The sequence below is a fragment of the Malus domestica genome, chromosome 08 (assembly GCF_042453785.1).
Source record: "Malus domestica chromosome 08, GDT2T_hap1".
In the NCBI taxonomy this organism is placed as follows: Eukaryota; Viridiplantae; Streptophyta; class Magnoliopsida; order Rosales; family Rosaceae; genus Malus; species Malus domestica.
In genome coordinates, this window is record NC_091668.1 from 11,540,245 (window position 1) to 11,560,935 (window position 20,691).

At 40.6% G+C, this 20,691-nt stretch overlaps 1 protein-coding gene and 1 long non-coding RNA gene across 2 annotated transcripts; one reads left to right on the plus strand and one right to left on the minus strand.

Annotated features, from left to right (window-relative positions):
- Positions 1–14,751: 14,751 nt before the first annotated feature.
- Positions 14,752–18,309, plus strand: LOC139198029 (putative disease resistance RPP13-like protein 1). Its single transcript, XM_070826267.1, has one exon. It carries the CDS (start codon positions 14,752–14,754, stop codon positions 18,307–18,309), a length of 3,558 nt encoding a protein of 1,185 aa, XP_070682368.1.
- Positions 18,310–19,007: 698 nt separating this feature from the next.
- LOC139198184 (uncharacterized) lies at positions 19,008–20,059 on the minus strand. The gene is made up of 2 exons (XR_011583454.1): positions 19,446–20,059; positions 19,008–19,347 (listed from the first exon to the last, which is right to left on the minus strand). It is a non-coding gene; the product is annotated as an uncharacterized lncRNA (long non-coding RNA).
- Between the last annotated feature and the right edge of the window lie 632 nt (positions 20,060–20,691).

A 20,691-nucleotide genomic window follows, 5' to 3' on the forward strand; every position in this document is an offset into this window, starting at 1 on the left:
TTGGGATAGAAAGGATCGGCCACTTGGTTTATTTTGTGGGCTAGGTTCTTGATTTGTGTTTAATTAGGAATAATTGAATAATAAATCAATTAATTAGCTAATTAATAGAATAATTTCCTAATTAATTAGCTAATTAATATAATAAAAGGGGAATGATTTGGGAGTTACTTTGTGGAGTGGATTTGATGAGGATGGATGAAATAGGTTTTGAATTATTACCTATTTTGGGCACTTTTGACTTGGTTGAGGGTTGATTGCCCGTTGCTCGCGCGTAGGAATACTGATGTGAGAAATAAGTTAACACACAAAATTAAACCCTCTTTTTATCAATTGTAGCAAAGTATGTAAGTAGGGATCGTTCTAAACCGGGGATTAGGAGGGATTACTAAACACTTGAAAACTGACTTAGAAATGTAAAAACAAAGTTTAAAACACTAGATTAGACTCAAAGAATGCAAAACTCACGTTTAAAATACTAAAATAAACCAATAACTCAAAACAGCAACTAAAAGACTCAAAACTGCCTTAAAAACACTTTATGGGCAGTTTTGAACACAAAGCACCAATTTGGACGAATTTGGGTTTTAACTTGTACCAAAACACTTAAAAACATAAACCAACACACTTTCTAACTAATCTAGGACTTCAAAATAAATGGGGAATTGATTTGGACGAAAATGAACTAAATGGACAGATTGCAAGGAAAACAGATTGTAATAGAAACAGATTGTAACACAAAGTTATGAATAATCAATGGATGATGGAATGGCTAAGGGGTTCTTCTCCACACATGAAATATATGCAACCTAAATCAATTTTCAGTTATCAATTTAATAAGTTATGAATCTCGACACTCCAAGTTAATTAGGTCCGCTTAAATTAACCTTCAGATTTCCCTAGAATCATTGAATTGGATGAATATGCATCGCAAACAAATTATTCCCAACAAGTTCTTTATATGAACAGCATGATAAAGACACAAGTTAGAATCATTACGTTCTTTGGAAATCATAAGCATCGACAAGGCATTCGTAACTATGAAAAGCATGATACTCTTGCCAGGAATCTACTTAACACGATCGTGGCTAGCGACCTTCACTACTTACGAATATAAATTCATAACGATTAGGTGAAACAAACTTATATCCTAGCATCAAATTCAAGCATGCAAATTAAGCGTGCACTCTCAACCAACATACAAGAATAAGTTCTAAATCAAACGGTTAAGCAAATTGTATTCACGACTTATACAACGATAACTGAAAGTAATCAACTTATTTCACATATATAATCATGGTTTTGAATCCACCCTTAGCCAAAACGAAATTAGCCAATCATACTTAAAGCAAAACAAAGATTACATGAATTAGATATTAAAATCCAAAGAAAGAAAACACCTAGAATGCTCCAACTTGGCAGCAAGTGCATCCAAGATTCCTCCTTTCCCTTGCTTGTGGCAGATTGGTTTGTGGACAGGTTTTGGGTAGTTCTATGGTGTAGAATGGATGGGGAATGGTATGGAAAGGTTTATGGTGAGTGTGGAGGAGTGTTTGGTGGTGGAAGGGTGGTGGAGAACTTCGGCAAAGAGGGTGGAAGAAGATGGAGTGGCTGTGATATTTTCTGGGCACTAGAATGGTGTTTTTGGGGTGTTTTGCTGCCTAGAGTGAGTATGGACAAATTTCTGTGATGAATGGTGAATATGAGAGTGTGAACCCTTTGCCAAGGGGTGTAAACATGTATATATAGGCCCCAAAAACCCTAGAGAATCAGATTGGGCAGTGGGGAAAATGCACAGCAAGGAGGGTGAATTTGTGGTGTGCAATGGTCCAAGGATGAAAATGGAGCAATGATGCAAAGTATGGAGGGTAAAATGGAGTGGTATTTCAGCTAGGGAGCATGAATGATTGTGTTCATTGCATGGAAATGAAAAGGGGAGGTGAAATGTTTCAGAAATTAGTCAAAGGTGCAGCAACATGTGTTGCACACAGCATTGGATCCCAAATGTGGATGATGGAGCATCAATTGGTGCATGGAATGGTTGTGAAAGTTGTGTGAAATCTGATGGGTGAAGGGAACAAGAGGTATGCAGCAATTGAGTGTGATAATGGAGTGAATTGAGGCATGAAATCAGAAATATTTTAGGGGACAAGGATGATTAAGCATGCATGGGAATCCAAAGGGAATGCTATGTGGTTACACGGCAAGGAGTGAGTGTTCTTTTGTGGCTGAATTCTTGATCCTTTGTACATTAATTCTTCACATTCTTAGCCTCTTTAATTCTTCAATTTCGTCCAAACCTTGGTTCCAAATATGTGACATGCATTCCAAGCTCCATTTTGCTCCAAAATGCTCCAAAATGCATCTTCTTGCCTACTTTGTCCTTAAAATCTGAAAACACACGAAAATGACTTTAAACACTAAAATAACTAAAGAGACACGACATAAATGCACAAGAACAAGCCAACTAAGTCGCATAAATATGCTCCTATCAAATACTGGTATGCCTCAAGGGTAATTTTATCCTTTTAACCCAAAAATCCACGTGTCGCCTTATGATTATTTTTTGCTCCACAAATGCCCTCAGACTTGCTGGGCTGCTCGCAGGAAAGGGCAGCAGGTGTAGAGATCTCAAACTTTAATGTAGATTCCCTTTTGGAGTTGGAATTAGATTCTTCTAGGAAAGGGAAATAAATCGCCTCCAAAGCCTATTTAAGCATACCTTAAGTAGTGGATTAAATCAACTTTGGAGGGCAATTATTTATCCCTTCATGAAAGAGAGAAATCTAGAGGATATTTGTTCCCTCTCCCCTAGCACTCTTCTTTGCTTGATTGTGCAAAGAATCGTCTTCTGTTGATTTATTTGTCTTCTTCGTGCCGCACCGATGTAAGAAAAACCTAATTCTCCTTGTCTTCTTCTTGGGATATGCTGCCACGGGGTACCCGTAGGGGTGGTGCGGCACGTCGGCTGGCAGGGGCCAGGAGTCGGCTTGGCATGGCCAAGAATGTGGTGTGGTAGGGGCTATTGCTTGTGCTGTTCGGCTTGATTGAAGCCAAAGATTGGCTCGACATGGGCCGAGGAAGTGGCGTGGCATGGGTAACGGTTTGGGCTGCTTGCCAAAAATGAGGAAACTGCTTTCTCAACTACCGTAGATGGAGCAGTCAAGGATGAAGATGCCAAGATCGGAGCTGCTGAAGATGAAGTGTCGGATGAGCGAACTATTAAGTGCAAAAGTGGCTGCTGCCCCCTGACCATTTGCTGCCTAGTTTATCTTTAAGCATTCGATCTTTTAAGCTATGTGGCCTTCTTGTACTGGAGAGCTTACCCAGATGGGTGTCGGGGAATTAGTTTACCTTTTCGCATTGGAAAGCAATTAGTTTATCCTTTTACACTGGAGAGCAAACCCATATGGGTGTCTGGGAATTGGTTTACCCTATCGCACTGGAGAGCAATTAGTTTGTCATCTTGCACTGGAGAGCAGACCCATATGGGTGTCGGGGAATTGGTTTACCATCTCTCACTGAAGAACAATTAGTTTATCCTTTCACACTCGAGAGCAGACCCATATGGGTGTCGGGGAATTAGTTTACCATCTCGCACTGGAGAGCAATTAGTTTATCCTTTTGCACTAGAGAGCAGACCCATATGGGTGTCGGGGAATTGGTTTACCCTCTCTCACTGGAAAATAATTAGTTTATCCTCTCACACTGGAGAGTAAACCCATACGGGTGTCGGGGAATTGGTTTACCCTCTCACATTGGAGAGCAATTAGTTTATCCTCTCGCACTGGAGAGTAGACCCATATGGGTGTCGGGAAATTGGTTTACCCTCTCGCACTGGAGAGCAATTAGTTTATCCTCTCGCACTGGAGAGCAAACCCATATGGGTGTCGGGGAATTAGTTTACCTTCTCGTACTGGAGAGCATGGAAGTCGTTGTCGTGAGTGCAGTTGAGGAAAGCTGGACTGCTGGACAACCGAAATAATCCTTAACCTGCAAGGTCATGTTTGGCTATCTGCTTGAGACTTCGAATTGCTTGTGGAACCCTCATAAGGGTGAAACGCAATGAGCTGCTCCCATAATTATTGTGCCATCATTAGGTGTTTCATCGTGTGCCCTTTTGAGGCTTGGTTGGCGCAAGCCATGATGCAATATTGGCATAATTATGAGCCATAACGATAGATCAATTGCTGTCGGGAGCCGTGAAGCAGGCAAGCACGGCTGTGTCCTTCTGGTACTCATCTGCCCACGGTGTGCCATTAGGCTGAGCTGCTGCGTTTGTTAAAGCAAAAGTAGTCTTTATATCCGGCAATCTATGTGGGGTAGTCCCGTCTGCTCGATCTTGTCATTGAAAGATGACTCGCTTATGTTGATCATCTCATTGGATTGGGGAAATTGCGCAATCGCTCAGTCATGAGTCTTTCTACTTTTTCCTGAATTTGCTTTTGTTGGGGGTGGCTGAGCTTTCGGCTACCCCCGGTCATGACCTACTGGTCTAGGCTGCTTTTCCATGTGTTCGGCTCGTGGCTGCGATGGGTGTGGTATGTTCCTAGCAAACGAGCGGGTAGCTCGCAGGCTGTTGGTTGAACTTGAGATGGATTGAGTGACTGCTTCTCTCCGTCCACTATGCTGCCTACTCGGATGTGAGGTGGATGATGCTCCTTGTGGGCTTTACCACGAATGAACACTTCGCTTGGAAGGTTGCTCATGTTGATTATCGGAGTGTGGCCCCAACCGTGAGTGTATGTTTGTCCGTGGGCCTAACTGAGAGTGCACGTTCCTCCACGCACTAAGACTAGTCAAGTGGCTGCTTACCGGGATGCTGGTGGAAAGGTTCGTTTGCCCTTATCCTTCTTCGAGACACCTCATCCGGGGCACGTTGGATATCGGTGCGTTGCAAGAGTTGATTCACCAAGGTTATCTGTTGTGTAAGGGCGCTTGTCAGCTCTATGACTTGTCGAGACAAGTATTATTCACCATTTGGATTGGAAAAGCTTAGAAATAATATGCTTCCTTAAGCAGTGGAAGTGTGGTAGGCTTCGGGCACGAGATTTGAATTGGGAAATGTCAAATCCGCGGAGAAACATGGTGAAAATGCCAGAGTTCGATGGTTGGTCTAGATGGTTGAGATAGTCTTGGGCTGATTTGGGCTGCTTATCATACCGCGAGAGCAGGTTGGGCTGCGGTAACAAGCTGGGCTACGAGATAGGGCTGCTCAGTGAGAGTAGACTGGGCCACGGGAGTGGGCTGCTCGGGGGAGTAGGTTGGGCCACGGAAGTGGGCTGCTCAGCGTATGATGCACGCAGGTGCGAGGCTTGGGCTTGGCTTGGCAACGTGTTGGGCTCGCGTTGGGTGTGGAGTGACATGACTTGGGTTGTGGCCTTAGTGCCGTGAGCTGCCTTGGATGGCACAGCTTGGGCCGTGGTGGTGACACTATGGACCTCGCCGTAGGTGGCTACCGTGGTAGCCACCGCGGTGGTTCCCGTGGTGGAAACTCGTGGTGGTGGTGCCGCTCCACCTATTGTCACATTTATCCTCGTGGATCGCCGTGGTCCCCTCTCTTGAATGTTGAAATTTTCATTTGTTGAATTTTCTAAATTTCTAGCCATTGTACTTCTCTTTTACGTTTTATCAAAGAATTTTTGCAAATAAAAAATTCTAATAATAAGAACGTACGAAAAATCTACAAATGGACAAGAAAGTAGAAAGCCTTGGGTGCGAGAGACTTTTACGAGTGTGGGACTTAACTCTCAATGAAAGCACCAATTTGTGGATGCAAATTTCTTCCTCCGTGTTCTTGGACAAAATTGCACCTGCAAAACAAATAACACCTTAGGTCAAGACCAAGAGCCTCACGCGCCCATGATGAATAGGGGGGCATTGGCCGAAGAACCTCCGATGCCAAAGTTAGAATTTTGAGGGAAAAGTATTTGGAGAATTTAGCAAGAGCATTGGAATTGAGTTTTGGAGAGAATGATAAGGTTTTTATAGGGTGTGGCCGGCCCTTTTGGGATAGAAAGGATCGGCCACTTGGTTCATTTTGTGGGTTAGGTTCTTGATTTGTGTTTAATTAGGAATAATTGAATAATAAATCAATTAATTAGCTAATTAATAGAATAATTTCCTAATGAATTAGCTAATTAATATAATAAAAGAGGAATGATTTGGGAGTTACCTTGTGGAGAGGATTTGATGAGGATGGATGAAATAGGTTTTGAATTATTACCTATTTTGGGCACTTTTGACTTGATTGAGGGTTGATTGCCCACTGCTCACGCGTAGGAATCTTGGTGTGCCTCAAGGGTAATTTTGTCCTTTTAACCCAAAAATCCACGTGTTGCCTTATGATTATTTTTGGCTCCACAATATTGTCTGCATAAAAAGACTTTGTTAGCCCAAGTCTGTCAGTGCAAAACAAGAGAGAAAAACAGATTTAGACCCTAGCTTTTAATGTGAAAAAATGAGGAGTTGTAAAGGAAAAATGGCCTTTGATTGGTGGAATCATGTTGAAATTAAGGTTGCAGCCATGAGATTTTCCATGGATTGTGCATGCTTAATTCTGCAATAATCAAACCATTACAATCACACAATTTTTAACCAACATTCTATTCTGGCTAAAACCTTAAGACATTATCCTAGAGAAAAACAAGCTCTTTTGACCAATGGATAATGCTTTTAAAGTTTTGGATCCTCCAACTAAGGTATGAATTGATTTATACAATTTTATTTTATTTTTTAAAATTTCAAGGTTTTTAAGGTTTAGGTGTGTATTGCCTATAAAAAAAAGGACATTGTTAGTCCAAGTCTGTGTGTGCGAAATACAAGAAAGAAAGAAAATGAAGGATTTATGCCCTAGCTTTTAATGTGAGGAAGAGGGGGAGTTGTAAAGGAAAAGGATCTTTGATTGGTGGAATTTATGTTGAAACTAAGGTTTAGCCATGCGACTTTCCATGGACTCTACAGGCTCCAATCCATGGTTGTAGTTGTGCGTTTTTGTTTTGTAATGCTTGCGAAACTGTTTGGTCATCAACTACCAAATAAATTCGAACGACAAAGGGGAGAATGTATGCTTGGAGTTTGATTTTCATTTTTTAAATGGTTGTAAAGACAAATTTATATATTGAATTGAGTTTGTGATGGTAGTTTAGGTAGTAAGTTTGGGTTTAAAGAGTTATTGCTAGTTGAATTAAAAATAATGTGGGTGAAGAGAGTAAGGTGTAGAGTGAAGTTATATGGATCCAAATAAAACTTTTCTAATATCATGCGTAAGTCTTCTTTCACATGGCAAAGCGTTACTTGGTTATGATGCGATGTAAATAAATCTTTGAGGAAGATGAAACTTAGACGGAAGTCACGAAATTCGTTCCCACCATCTATACCTGATCTTAGCCAAAAGGCTAAGTATCGGTGCATTGCACCACACCTGATTAGCGTCCATATGGGCCTTTGTTTTGGGTCCCTTTTTTTTCCAGCCCGTTTGCTGCCGCTGGGCTTGCAGCCCCTTAGCCTGATCAGCCCGTACTTTTTTTTCTAGCCTATATTTTGGGCCTGGGCCGCACGACCGTAATTACTTAGCCCACCCGTGGGCTTTGGTCCACTGTTTTGGGCCCCAAGTTTTAATTACCTATTTTTTTAGGCACTTTTGGGTTTTATAATTTTTCACCCACGCTTTAATTTTGGCCCAAAATCTAAATAATTTAGTTATAATTCTAGACCCGAAGATCTATTTGCATATTTCTTGTTGCATATTATATATATATATATATATATATATATATATATATATATATGTTTGTGTTTATCTGTAGGAACATATGAACTTGAAGCTCATAATTCTTTCGAAACCCAAAATTTCTAGAAACATGCCTTATTTGAAAACCTGAAGTTTTCCTTAAAACATCACCCATGAAAACCTGAAGTTTTTTTCATGTAACTTTAAACCATTGTCTATTGATTTTCTCCATTACACTAACAACATTCTTGTCCATTTATTTTGTGATAGGGACATGTCAAATTTGAACAAACTTGACTTCACCGCTTTACAAATCTCCAGAAGAAACTACCTCAAGTGGGTCCAAGATGTGAAGCTCCACCTCATCGCAAAGAATTTGCGTCCCGCCATTGAAGATGAGACAGACAACCCGGTTGGCAAAGCTGAGAAAGCCACTGCCATGATCTTCATCCGAAGACACATTCATGATGCACTACAAACTGAGTAGCTTGCTGAGGAAGATCCACGAGCATTTTGGGTCGCTTTGGCTGATCGCTTTGATCACCAAAAGGACATCTTCTTAGCTAAAGCAAGACATGACTGGTAGCATCTACATTTCCAAGACTTTAAATCTATGAATGAATATAATTATGAAGTTTGTCAAATCCGATCACTTCTCAAGTTCTATAACGAGAACTAGACTGAAGAGGTTCTCCTGGAGAAGACATATTTGATCTCTGTTTTACTTCTCGCTAAAAAGAAGAATCAGTTGTTGATGAAGAATCATCAAGCTCGACCTACTAGGGCAACTGCTATTCTTGAAACACATTATAGCACAAACAATTTCCCAAAACGCCAACATAGGGGTGGTAAGGGCGGCCATAAGCCATCATTTCAAGGTCAACAGAGCCAAAGCCTATATAAGGGAGGAAATCGAGCCCATAAGCATTCTAACTTCACTCCCAAGGCCCTGAACTTCATGAATCAGGGCAAAGCACCTGACATTATGGATGCGGACATGTGCTAACGTTGTGGTTCAAATGACCATTGGTCCCGTGTTTGTCGTGCTCCCTCGACGGTTTGTAGCTAAATATCATTCTCATCGTAAGAAGTTTGAATCAAACTTTATGTAAGTGGATAAACTAGAAAGTACCAAAATGGAGGTTTCTGATTTTCAAGAGGCTATTACCCATATGGAAGATTAGAATCTTATACATAAACTATTTTTAGTTGAGTTTAGAACCTTGGAAGGCCGAATTTCACCTAGTGGCCGAACGCTCCTTGTTTTTTGTTTAAGTTTGAATAATTTTCCTTTATGTTTGGATTATTTGTTGGTGATTGTTTTTTTTGGATATTAAGTTTTTTTAATTACCATCCTTGAATACTTAAATTATTTTGAATGGATATTTGTCTTTTAGAACTTTTATGCATGTGACCTATTGAAATTAATTTTTATTCCTAGGTATGACTAATGGGAAAGTTAGTTGTCTAGCAGATAGTGCACCCACACACACTGTTTTGTGTATCGTACCTAAGAATGCACTTCTGACAACATTCTTAGGCCCATCCAACCTAATCGAAGGATACGGTAAGACACGTATAATGTTGTCCAGATGAGGCACTTTATTTTTCACGTTCTGAAAGAACGTTGTTGAGTTTCAAGGACATTCGAGACAATAATTACCACACTGAAACCTATGTAGAAAATGGAGTTGAATTTATATACATCACTTCCTATGAATATTACCAGATGCGTATTCTAGAGAAGATGAAGCGTATCTCGAGTGGTCTATATACTACAACCATACGCCCTATAGAAAGCCACTATGTGGTCAGTCCTACATCTGAGACTGCACATAAAATTACACTTTGGCATGATCGTTTGAGACACCCTGGACGAACAACGATGCGTTGTATCTTCAAATATTCACCCGGAAATCCACTAACCCGAAGTTTAGGTTGATTCAAGGAATCGCATGTCAAACCTGCTCAATGGGAAAACTTATCATTAAGCATTCTTCTAACAAGATTCGTTCGAATCCTCTTACTTTTCTATAATTATTCAGGGGGACATTTGTGGAGCGATTCATCCTCCATGCGGACCATTTAGACATTTTATGGTATTGGTTGACGCCCCCACACATTGGTCACATGTGTGCTTGTTGTCCACAAGAAATGCTGCATTCTCTAAACTGTTGGCTCAGGTTATCAAGCTCAAGGCTCACCACCCTGATTATCCGATCAAATTTATTCGATTGGATAATGTTGGAGAATTCACATCTAAAACTTTTGATGGCTGTTGCATGTCAGTTGGGGTTGAAGTTGAACATCCAGTACCCCATGTTCACACTCACAACGGCCTAGCAGAGGCGTTCATTAAGTGCTTACAAATGATTGCTAGATCATTTGTCATATGTACCAAGTCCCGATCGCTGTTTGGGGCCATGTAATATTTCACGCAGCCATGTTGGTCTGCCTGAAGCATATTGCGACCCAACCATATAACACCCTTCAGTTGGTTACCGGATACGAACCCGACATATCGCATATGTTTGTTTTTGGTTTTTTGGTTGTGCGATCTATGTGCCAATCTCGCCGCCATTACTAACAAAAATGGGGCCTCCACGAAGGATGTATATCTATGTCGAATATGATTATCCTTCAATTATTTGTTACTTAGAACCTTTTACAGGCGATATTTTTATTGCTCGTTTCATGGATTGTCACTTCTATGAGACAATCTTCTCGTTGTTAATAGGAGATAAAAACGTCACCGTTCCTGAAGAACAACGCGAATTATCGTGGACAGCTCCCACTTTGTCTCATTTAGCCTCTATACCTCTCAGTCTGAAACTGAAGTGCAGCGTATATTAGGTCTTCATAGAGTAGCTTAGAGCATGCCAGATGCTTTAACAGATTTGGCGCGAGTGACAAGATCACATATTCCCGATGTAAATGTGCTTGCAAAAATGAATGTACCAAATGTACGATGGACTTCCCTTCTGGAGGCCTAGGACACCACTTTGGCCGATCCACGTACATTAACGGTTAGCCAATCCGCTGCCCCTACACAAAAGCATGGCAGACCTCTTGGTTCAAAAGATTCACAACCACAGAAGAGGAAACCCACAGCACAGACTGTTGAGCTTACCGTGAATCTGACTGTTGCCTACTCATTTTATCCAACTCATGAGGAAATTCTAGATTACGGAAGTATCCTTGAAGAGAAGAATCCACCTCCTGAGAATCGAGAGATTTCGGTTTATTGTGCTAGCTTGGATGATGTTTGGTGTAGAAATGAGATGATTATCGATGATGCACTAACATTTGCAGTAGCTACTAAAATCATGTTGAACGATGACATTGAACCTTGTTCCGTTGATGAATGTCGACGTAGAACTGATTAGTCAAATTGGAAACAAGCAATCTAAGTTGAACTCAATTTGCTTGCGAAACATAAGGTATTTGGACCTGTAGCTCTTACTCCTCCACATGTGAAGCCCGTTAGCTACAAGTGGGTTTTTCTTTTGAAAGTGTAATGAGAAGTACAAAATTGTGCATTACAAAGCTCGTCTTGTTGCGCAAGGCTTCTCACAATGCCCCGGGATTGACTATGACGAAACTTATTCACCCGTTATGGATGTTATTACTTTTCGATACCTTATCAGTTTTGTAGTTTCTGAAAAATTGAGTATGCAGCTGATGGATGTAGTAACTGCGCATCTCTATAGAGATCTTGATACAGAAATTTATATGAAAGTTCCCGAAGGACTTACATTGACTGGATCAAATATTTTCAAACCCCGGAACGTGCTCTCAATTTGACTGAGGCGTTCACTATACAGTTTGAAACAATCCGGAAGAATGTGGTATAACCGTCTGAGTGAGTATTTGACTAGTCACGGATATGTGAGCAACGAACTATGCCCTTGCGTGTTTATTAACAAGTCACATTCTAGTTTTGCAATTGTTGCAGTTTATATCAACGACATGAACCTCATAGGAACTCCTGAAGAGCTCAAGAGAACTGTCGCGCACCTGAAGTCGGAATTTGAGATGAAGACTAGGAAATACTCGATATTATCTCAATCTCGAGATAGAGCATTGTTCGAATGGAATCTTAGTACATCAATGGAACTACACCCAAAAGGTGTTGCGCAACTTTAACGAGGATAAAGTGAAGCCTTTGAGTACTCCTATGGTTATATGATCTCTAGGTGCAAAACGAGATCCCTTCCGTCCGAAGGAGGATGATGAAGAGATTTTGGAACCCGAAGTTCCTAATCTAAGTGCGATAGGCATTTTATTGTACTTAGCTCAATGCACTAGACCCGACCTCTCCTTCGTTGTTAATCTTTTAGCAAGATACAGTAATGCATCGACACGCAGACACTGGATTGGTGTTAAAGACATCTTCCGCTATCTTAAGGGTACTACAGATATGGGCCTATTCTATCCCTACGAATCCTCGAGTGATGCCGCACCCCCTATCTCGAGTCGATTCTCTCATTGTTAGTTATGCTGACACAGGTTACTTATCTGACCTGCACAAAGCGCCCTTTCAAACGAGTTACATCTTTACTGTTGGAAGCACTGCAATATCTTGGAGGTCAACTAAACAAACCTTAGTTGCCACTTCGTCTAACCATGCTGAAATAATCACCTTACATAAAGCTACTCGGGAATGCTTCTGGCTGAGAGCAGTTGTGGGCTATATTAAAAGCTCTTGCAACCTTTACATAGTCATTGACGTCTCGATGATGATCTATGAAGATAACGCAGCATGCATGGAATAACTCAAGAAGGGTTACACCAAATAAGACAACACCAAGCACATTGCGCCGAAATTCTTTTTCTCACATTAACAACAAGAGCATCAGAAGACTGAAGTCACGCAAATCCGTTTACAAAATAATTTGGTCGACCTTTTCACCAAATCACTACCAAAGGCGACGTTTCAGAAGCTTGTTCAAGGAATAAGTATGCGTAAACTTTCTGAGTTGTAACATTGTTAGTTCTCTTTGGAATTATGTCGAACTCAGGGGAAGTATCTTGAAGTATACTTGCTTGATCTTAATGTACTATTTTTCTCTACGATTAGGAGCATTTTTCCCTTTGGGTTTTTGCTACCTAACGAGGTTTTGACGAGGCACTTACCTTGGGTTGAGCATGTCATGTAGACATTTCATTTGACTTTGCATTTTGTCTCATACTTTTCCTTAGACTATGAGTTTTGTCCCTACTTAGGTTTTACCATAGTCAGTGGGTTTTTTGTGAGACTTAGTTCCATGTGCAAGTTCCTACTTTGTTTGAGACAAGTGTTGTTCCCATAATCCATGCCGACGAGTCGACTTCCTCAACTCTACATGATGTCGAATCTACTTGAGTATTTGCACACTCAAGGGGGAATATTATAAACATTGAATTTAAATGTGATTGTGTAAATCCTATATTAGATTTGATACTAGCTATTTTTTCTTATTAGGACTTGTATTCCTTGGAGGAGAAAGATTCTTCCCTCCCTTATTATTATAAATAAAGGCACTGTGTAGGGGGAATAAAACATCCTCTACACAACCCTACAAACACATCTCTCTCCCTACTCTCCTCTTTGTCGTGCCCCCTCTCTCTCTTGTTAGATTAAAATAAGCCACAACATCAACGTCATTTTTCAATCAAGAATAATAGTTCTATTGTCCCTTTCCCAGCAAATAAAGCTTTTCTGGTCCGAGATCGGACAATGACACAGTAATCAAGCAGGGCATGAACATTTAATAATGGGGTATGTTATCCACACACTCTTATCAATTTTCGACCGTTGAATCAAATAAATTGAAGAATATCAAATGACATAAATTATTACGAGGTGTGAATCTGAACCTTTATGCGTTGGTAGGCTTTCGAGAGTACAAACTTAAAAAAGATTTGTGAATAGCACACCTCTTTAAAAATTCTTCTAGACGAAGTTTCATATTAGATTACATTTCAAGTATAACGAAATGAACCCATTGCAACTCGATCAATCTAATACTAATGTTGGTATGATATGATGCATTCGATTTCGGCAATTTGTACATTTGAGTTTCACCGTGAAAATGATCTATATTTTGCTGTCTTGATCATCTATCCGAATTAAACCACATGCTCCACCGCTTGTGCAGACTGCATCAATTCATTTGAACTTTTTTCTTGCAAACATACTTCCAAGGTGGGTACTTAACAGGTCACTAAACTTAAACTCGAAGTTTTTCTTTGATTAAAAAGAAACCCAATGCTATTGGAATTTCGAAGTGCAGATTTCGGTTGCTGGAGTAAAAGTATGTGGGAACACGAGGAATATATTGATTAGGTAAAGGTTTAGTCCAAAAAAAAAATATTATGTAAAAATTTAAAAGGAAAACTAATGAAAATGGTTTGAAAACTTTGAGTTTTAATAATAAGGACAAAATAAAGGATAAAGTGAATAGTACTATGATTGACTTTTTAGTGGAAAAATGTGGTTTTTCGTTAAAGTAAACAGTATCAGGTGTTTTCGTTAAAGTTTCCAAATTTAAAATGTCCAAAGTGGCGGACCCCATAAAACGTATTGCATTTTCAATTTTAATATTTTAGCATCAAAGTAAAACTCGTTGAAACATTCCAAGTGAAAAAAGTTGATGGAGATCTAAACATACACGAAAAAATTATTAGTGTATAGAATACAGTTGAAGATGGGTGGAAAACACTGGAAAGTAACGGAGCCCATAAAACGCGTAGTCTGGAATACATTTTTCGTCTATTGAAAATTTGCAACGTCTTTGCCATGATTTTGTCTGGAAAAAACACTTTTCTTTTGTTGAGATACAAAATTAATTTAAACTTTTTAATGTTAAGCATGTCCCTAAGAAAATGACAAAAGAAAAAAACACTCTAAACTGGTCTTTTTTTTGGGTCAGCACACTCGGAACTAGTCTTAGTAGCAAAATCAAAGTAAAAACTCATCCCCGAAATCCACTCTTTCTTCATCTTTCAGTTTCCTATCCAACCAAGACACAGTTGTGAGCATGGCTGAGTTGGTGGGCGGAGCTTTTCTCTCTTCTTTTCTCTCTGTTTTGTTCGACCGGATGGCTTCCCGTCCCGTCGTCGACTTCATATCTGGAAAGAAAAACAACAACGAGCTGCTCATGAGGGAGTTGAAGATCAAGCTGCTCACTGCTAACAAGCTGGTCGATGATGCCGAGGAGAAGCAGATGACAAGCCCGACCGTGAGGAAGTGGCTCGACGATCTCAAAGATGCTATCTACTGCGTAGGAGAGTTGCTGGACGAGATCAACACTGAAGCTCTTCGACGTCGGCTGGAAGGTGACGATAACCATTCTCCTGCAGCTAGCAGCAGCGCAAGCCGGATCATGAGATCAGTATTCAAGTCTTCTTCTCCGTCCGATGAATTTCACAACTCTCTCGAATCGAAGATATCAAACATTCTGCGCGTGTTAGACCTCATTCTCAATGAAAAAGATGTTCTTGGTCTGAAAGAAGGTTCTCCAGATAGACCCCAAGAAAGAACTCGTCAAACTACTTCTCGATTCGATGAGTCTGGCGTCTTCGGAAGGGAAAAGGACAGAGAAACGATCCTTGAAGCGTTACGTTCGGATCATCCGACTGGCCCTAGGATAGGAGTCCTTCCCATTGTGGGCATGGGAGGGATCGGAAAGTCCACCCTTGCTCAACTGGTGTACAAAGATGTAAAGGTTGACTTTGGCGTCCAAGCATGGGTTTGGGTCGGACAAGAATTTGATATTCTTCAAATAGCACAAACAATATATGGGAAGATCACGGATCAAACTTGCGGGATCACAGATCTGGATCTGCTTTCTGAAAAATTGGAGGCGATTTTGACAGGAAAGAAGTTCCTCTTCGTTCTTGATGATGTCTGGAGTGAGGATTATCTTCGTTGGAATGACTTGATGGCTCACTTCAATCGCTGCGGAGTACATGGAAGTAGGATCATTGTTACAACACGCCTCCGACGTGTTGCATCTATCACCGGCACTCTTTCAGCACATTATCTGATGGAGATATCCGAGGACGATTCTTGGTTATTATTTGCAAAGCATGCCTTCACGGATGCCAGTGTTATTACTGCACATCCGTATCTTGAAGTCATTGGAAGGCAAATTGTGAAGAAGTGTCAAGGCCTTCCTTTAGCTATAAAATCATTGGGGGGCCTCTTACACTCTGTTTTGAATCCAAAGCAATGGGAAAACATATTGAAGAGTGACTTATGGGAGTTGTCAAACGATAAGGTTTTGCCGGCTCTATGGTTAAGTTACCATTATCTGCCTCCGCATCTCAAGCGTTGTTTTGCTTACTGTGCAATATATCCTAAAGGTTATGAATTTCAATCTTCAAAGTTATTCTTGTTGTGGATGGCTGAAGACCTCTTACAACCCCATGAGAAGGAGGTATTGGAAGATGTTGGAAGTCACTACTGCGATATTCTATTATCAAGGTCTTTCTTTCAACATTCAGTAAACGAGTATGGTCAGTCATGTTTCACCATGCATGACCTTATCAATGATTTAGCAAAGTTTGTATCTGGAGAGTTTTGTTTGAGATTGGGGGACGACCATCGGACAGTCAATAGAAATATATGCAGAACTCGCCATGTTTCTTTCATGGGGTTTGGCAATCAAAGCATTCAGAACTTTGAGGAGCTATATGAGGCTAAGCATTTGCACACCTTTCTACAACTACGTTCAGCAAGTCCCTCAGTAGGTTTTAATGCCAGCCATAAGTTGATGCTGAGAAACAAACTTGTAGATCTATTGCCAGTTCTACGATGTGTAAGAGTGCTCAACTTATCAACAAGCAGTATTGTTGAGTTGCCTAGCTCAGTTGGCAACTTAAAACAATTAAGGTATTTGGACGTGTCTTACACTTCACTAAGAGAATTACCTGAGACGGTGTGCACCTTGTACAATTTACAGACCATATTGTTGTCCTGTTGTTTTCAACTTACTCAACTACCAACTGAACTGGGGAGACTAATCAACTTGCGCCATCTCAGTATCAGAAACACAAATATCAAAAAGATGCCTGCAGGGATGTGTAATTTGAAAAATCTCCAAACATTAAGCGATTTTGTGGTGGAAAAACAAACAGGTCAAAGCACTGGAGAGTTAAAAGAGCTTCAGCATTTGCGCAAAAGACTTGCGATCTCAGGAGTTGGTAACATTCACCATGAGGGAAATGGTTTGGAAGCAGATATCATGAGCAACAAGGAGTATCTGGACAAACTTGTTTTGAGATGGGGAAGAGGTGATGCATACTTTCTGAGATGGGGAAGAGGTGATGATGATGATACCAGTGATCATGGTCCAGAAAATGACAGAGAAGTGCTCAACAACCTCCGGCCGCATACAAACCTCAAACAACTTGAGATTAAATCTTATGGGGGTTTAAGATTTCCAGGTTGGTTAGGAGATCCATATTTCTCTAAACTATTTTGTATTCGACTTACAGATTGCAAACATTGCTGCTTATTGCCAGCACTTGGGCAATTACCTTCCCTCAAGAAGCTTTGTGTTGAAGGGCTGAAGAACGTGGTGGAGATTGGTAGTGAGTTTTACGGTAATGACACTTGTGGGATTACTCCATTTAGATCTCTAGAACAATTGGCCTTCAGAAATATGTTGGAGTGCGAAAAGTGGTCATATTATGATGGAAGCATAGGCAACACCTCAATAATGTTTCCTAATCTTCGTCGGCTTGAACTGAAACTTTGTCCCAAGCTGACCGAGATGTTACCGTTGGAGAAGCTGCCAAGGCTTGAAAGGGTAGGGTTGTGGGCGCTGAAATCGTTCAGTGGTTCACTTTCACATGTGGAATCGATATGCCCTACATTCCTCTCCCTCACTGACTTGCACATTGGAGGATGCCCAAATTTTGTATGTTTTCCAGCTGGAGGGATGGATGCGCCCAAATTGGAGTATCTGCATATCAATGGATGCGAGAAATTGAGGTCATTGCCACAACAAATGCATACCCTTCTACCGTCTCTTCAGAATTTGATGGTAATTGGGTGTCCAGAAGTGGAATCATTTCCTCAAGGAGGGTTGGCGTCAAATATACAAGACCTTTCTTTTCAGTGTTGTACAAAACTCGCTGCAAATCGCTCACTGTGGGGTTTAACAAGACTCAACTCTCTTAGACATTTGAAAATCAGATTCAGTGAAGAAGGTGGAGAAGAAATGGGGTGTTCGTTTCCGGAAGAGGGTTTACTGCCCGCCACTCTCACTCGTCTCTCCATCTACAATCTTCCGAATCTTAGAACCATCCAAGGCAAGGTTTTGAGACAACTCACCTCTCTTGAAGTTTTCACGATACACCAATGCCCTGAGCTCCAGGGCTTTCCAGAAGAAGCGCCCAAATCTCTGAAAAGCTTGACTATTTGGGAGTGCCGTAATCTCGGGAGCTTGCCAGGAGAATGGCTTCCCAAATCTCTTTCTGGACTGAAAATCCAGCGGTGTCCGCTGCTAGAAGAACGATTCCGAAGAGAGACAGGGGAAGATTGGCCCAAGATTGCTCACATCGCCAACATAGATATAGAATGTTCTTGAAGTTGGTACGTGCCAAATTCTCTCTGTCAGGTGTGTATGTATGTGTGTCTATATGTATTTACATGTCATCTGAACGGCCAAAAACACTTTAGTTGGGTACTTTTCTGATGGGGTTTTTTCTTTTTCTTTTTCTTTTTTCTTTTTATTTTTTATTTTTTATTTTTTATTTTTTAGTATGTTTGGTTAGTGTTCCTACTCCAGGCTCCAGCAGCACATGCTCATTATCATTGTATGTATCAAGCTGTCTCGATCCATCCGATTTGTGCCGTCAGTTTAATCAAAAGCTATTTATTTATACTTGAATCAATTGATAGCATCTTACATTTGACATCTTAATTGGTCAGACTCATTGTGTAAGGACTTACATGCACCCTTTCAAATGCCACCTTAACGTTTCACACCAATAACACAATGTCATGTGTAAGTGACATTGTTACTTTGAGTTCGATCTATGTAATTAGTGAATTTTTTAGGGCCAAGCCAAACTATGCTACCAAAAGAGAATGACGGAGAATTAGGAATAGAAGCTCCTGCAGTCATTTGTGTAAGGACTTACATGCACCACGTCGGACGCCACGGTGGCATTTCAGACCGGATTACACAATGTTAGGTGTAAGTGTCTCCAAATGGAATTACGTTATTAGTCTAGGACAGCATGGTAGTGGCAAACCCTATGCAAGTAAGTCCTTATAAGAAGGTAAACTCCGAACACAAAATGAATACATTGCCCACTATAGTATCACTATTTGGTTACACCGTTTGCTTTCTTTCCAAGTCCAACAATAATTCACAAACTATGCCCACAGCTAAAATAGATCTCTGGATGATCAAACGAAACCAATCATTGAAGGAAATTCGAGAGAATTGGTAATTTTCTCCAATCTAATGGGGGTAAAAATTTCATGATCACTTATGAAAGCTCGAAGCACCGTATTTTGATCCTGAGCTAGTCGCACTTTTTCGAGGGGTTTGCTTCTGAAACTCCTAAGCAGGTTCATAAAGGCCTAATATATGCCCAATACATCGCATGGCAGCAACCTGTACCACGAAACTCTTACTAAAATCTCTGCACCCAGTGTAGCAATGATATACGAACAAATGATCACAATGGTTTTGTTTAGAAATTTAGTCATCACCTTGCCATGGACTTCATATTTGAGAGGGCCATCAAGTTTCAGCTCCTTATGCCATCAACTTGGTCACTGTTTGATTAATGGCTGGCATTGTGAAGGACAAAAGTGAAGAATTTACATTCGGCATCGCATGATCCGTGTCAAACTTTAACCATCAGCAGATGCCAATTTCATTGAAAACGCAAAGCTTAAATCCATTTACTGCTCAACTAAAACCACCTTACCAAACACTAGCAAAAATCATAAATCCGAAAAAAACCCAAGAAATTCGAAGTTTTACGCTTACAATCCACACAAACTTCACTTGGGCTTACAGAAAACACGAGCATACAGTATAATTTGTGGCAAAGTATGTGTAAAAATCTGGTTTAGACAAATCATCAAACACCTGGTGGCATCGACCCAGTCTCAGCGAATGAAGAGAGAGTCAACTTGGGGGATTGTATGAGGGAAAGCTTGAGTGGAGGAGCTCCGCCCGTTAAAGAGTGCAGACATTGACAGTAAAGTCCAACCCGTCGGCGTAAGAACCGAGTGGCTTTTGGCACGTCCTTGTGCAGATGCGGTAGCCACCTAAGCGACGCCGTGCCATTTTTTTTTCAACGCTTTGTAGGCCATGTGTTGCTGACTGTAGGAAACTGACTCATTGGTAGTTGCTTTAGCTGTGAGTCAGACGACACGTCGTTTTTAGTGTCTGAAAGTTAAAATTAGGGATTAGCATATGATGAATGGGTCCGGATGATAATTTTTGATATATTAGTGTCTGAAAGTTAAATTGGGGATTAGCATATGATGAATGGGTCCGGATGAGAATTTTTGATATACAAATAATTTTCTTATACGGACGTCGATGTTTGAAATTCATCCGACATCCATGACCGATCAATTGGCTTGTTACATTTTAGGATGAAAGTTATACTTTAGTGCTCGTTTGGATGTACTACTTTGTAAAATGCTTTTATTCACTAACGCTTTTTGCTCGTAGTACTTTTACAAAGAAACAGTTTGTTGTTTGGCAGGCAACCAAGTGTTTTGTATTGTATAGAAGCGCTTTTGAAATTAAAGAGAGTGTTTGACTGTCAAATGAAAAAGCGTTTTCACTAATATGAAATTAATGACTGCTTATACAAACCATCACTAGCAGTCCAAATAAGTAATCTAAGGTGATAATTTGGAGCTATGAATTCAGAGGAGTATGGAGTGGGAGTAGGGACGAAGCCAGAAATTTAACTAAGAGGGGGCACCTTACAAA

Coding starts and splice junctions, on each gene's coding strand:
- LOC139198029 (XM_070826267.1), top strand. CDS start 14,752: ATGGCTGAGTTGGTGGGCGGAGCTTTTCTCTCTTCTTTTCTCTCTGTT.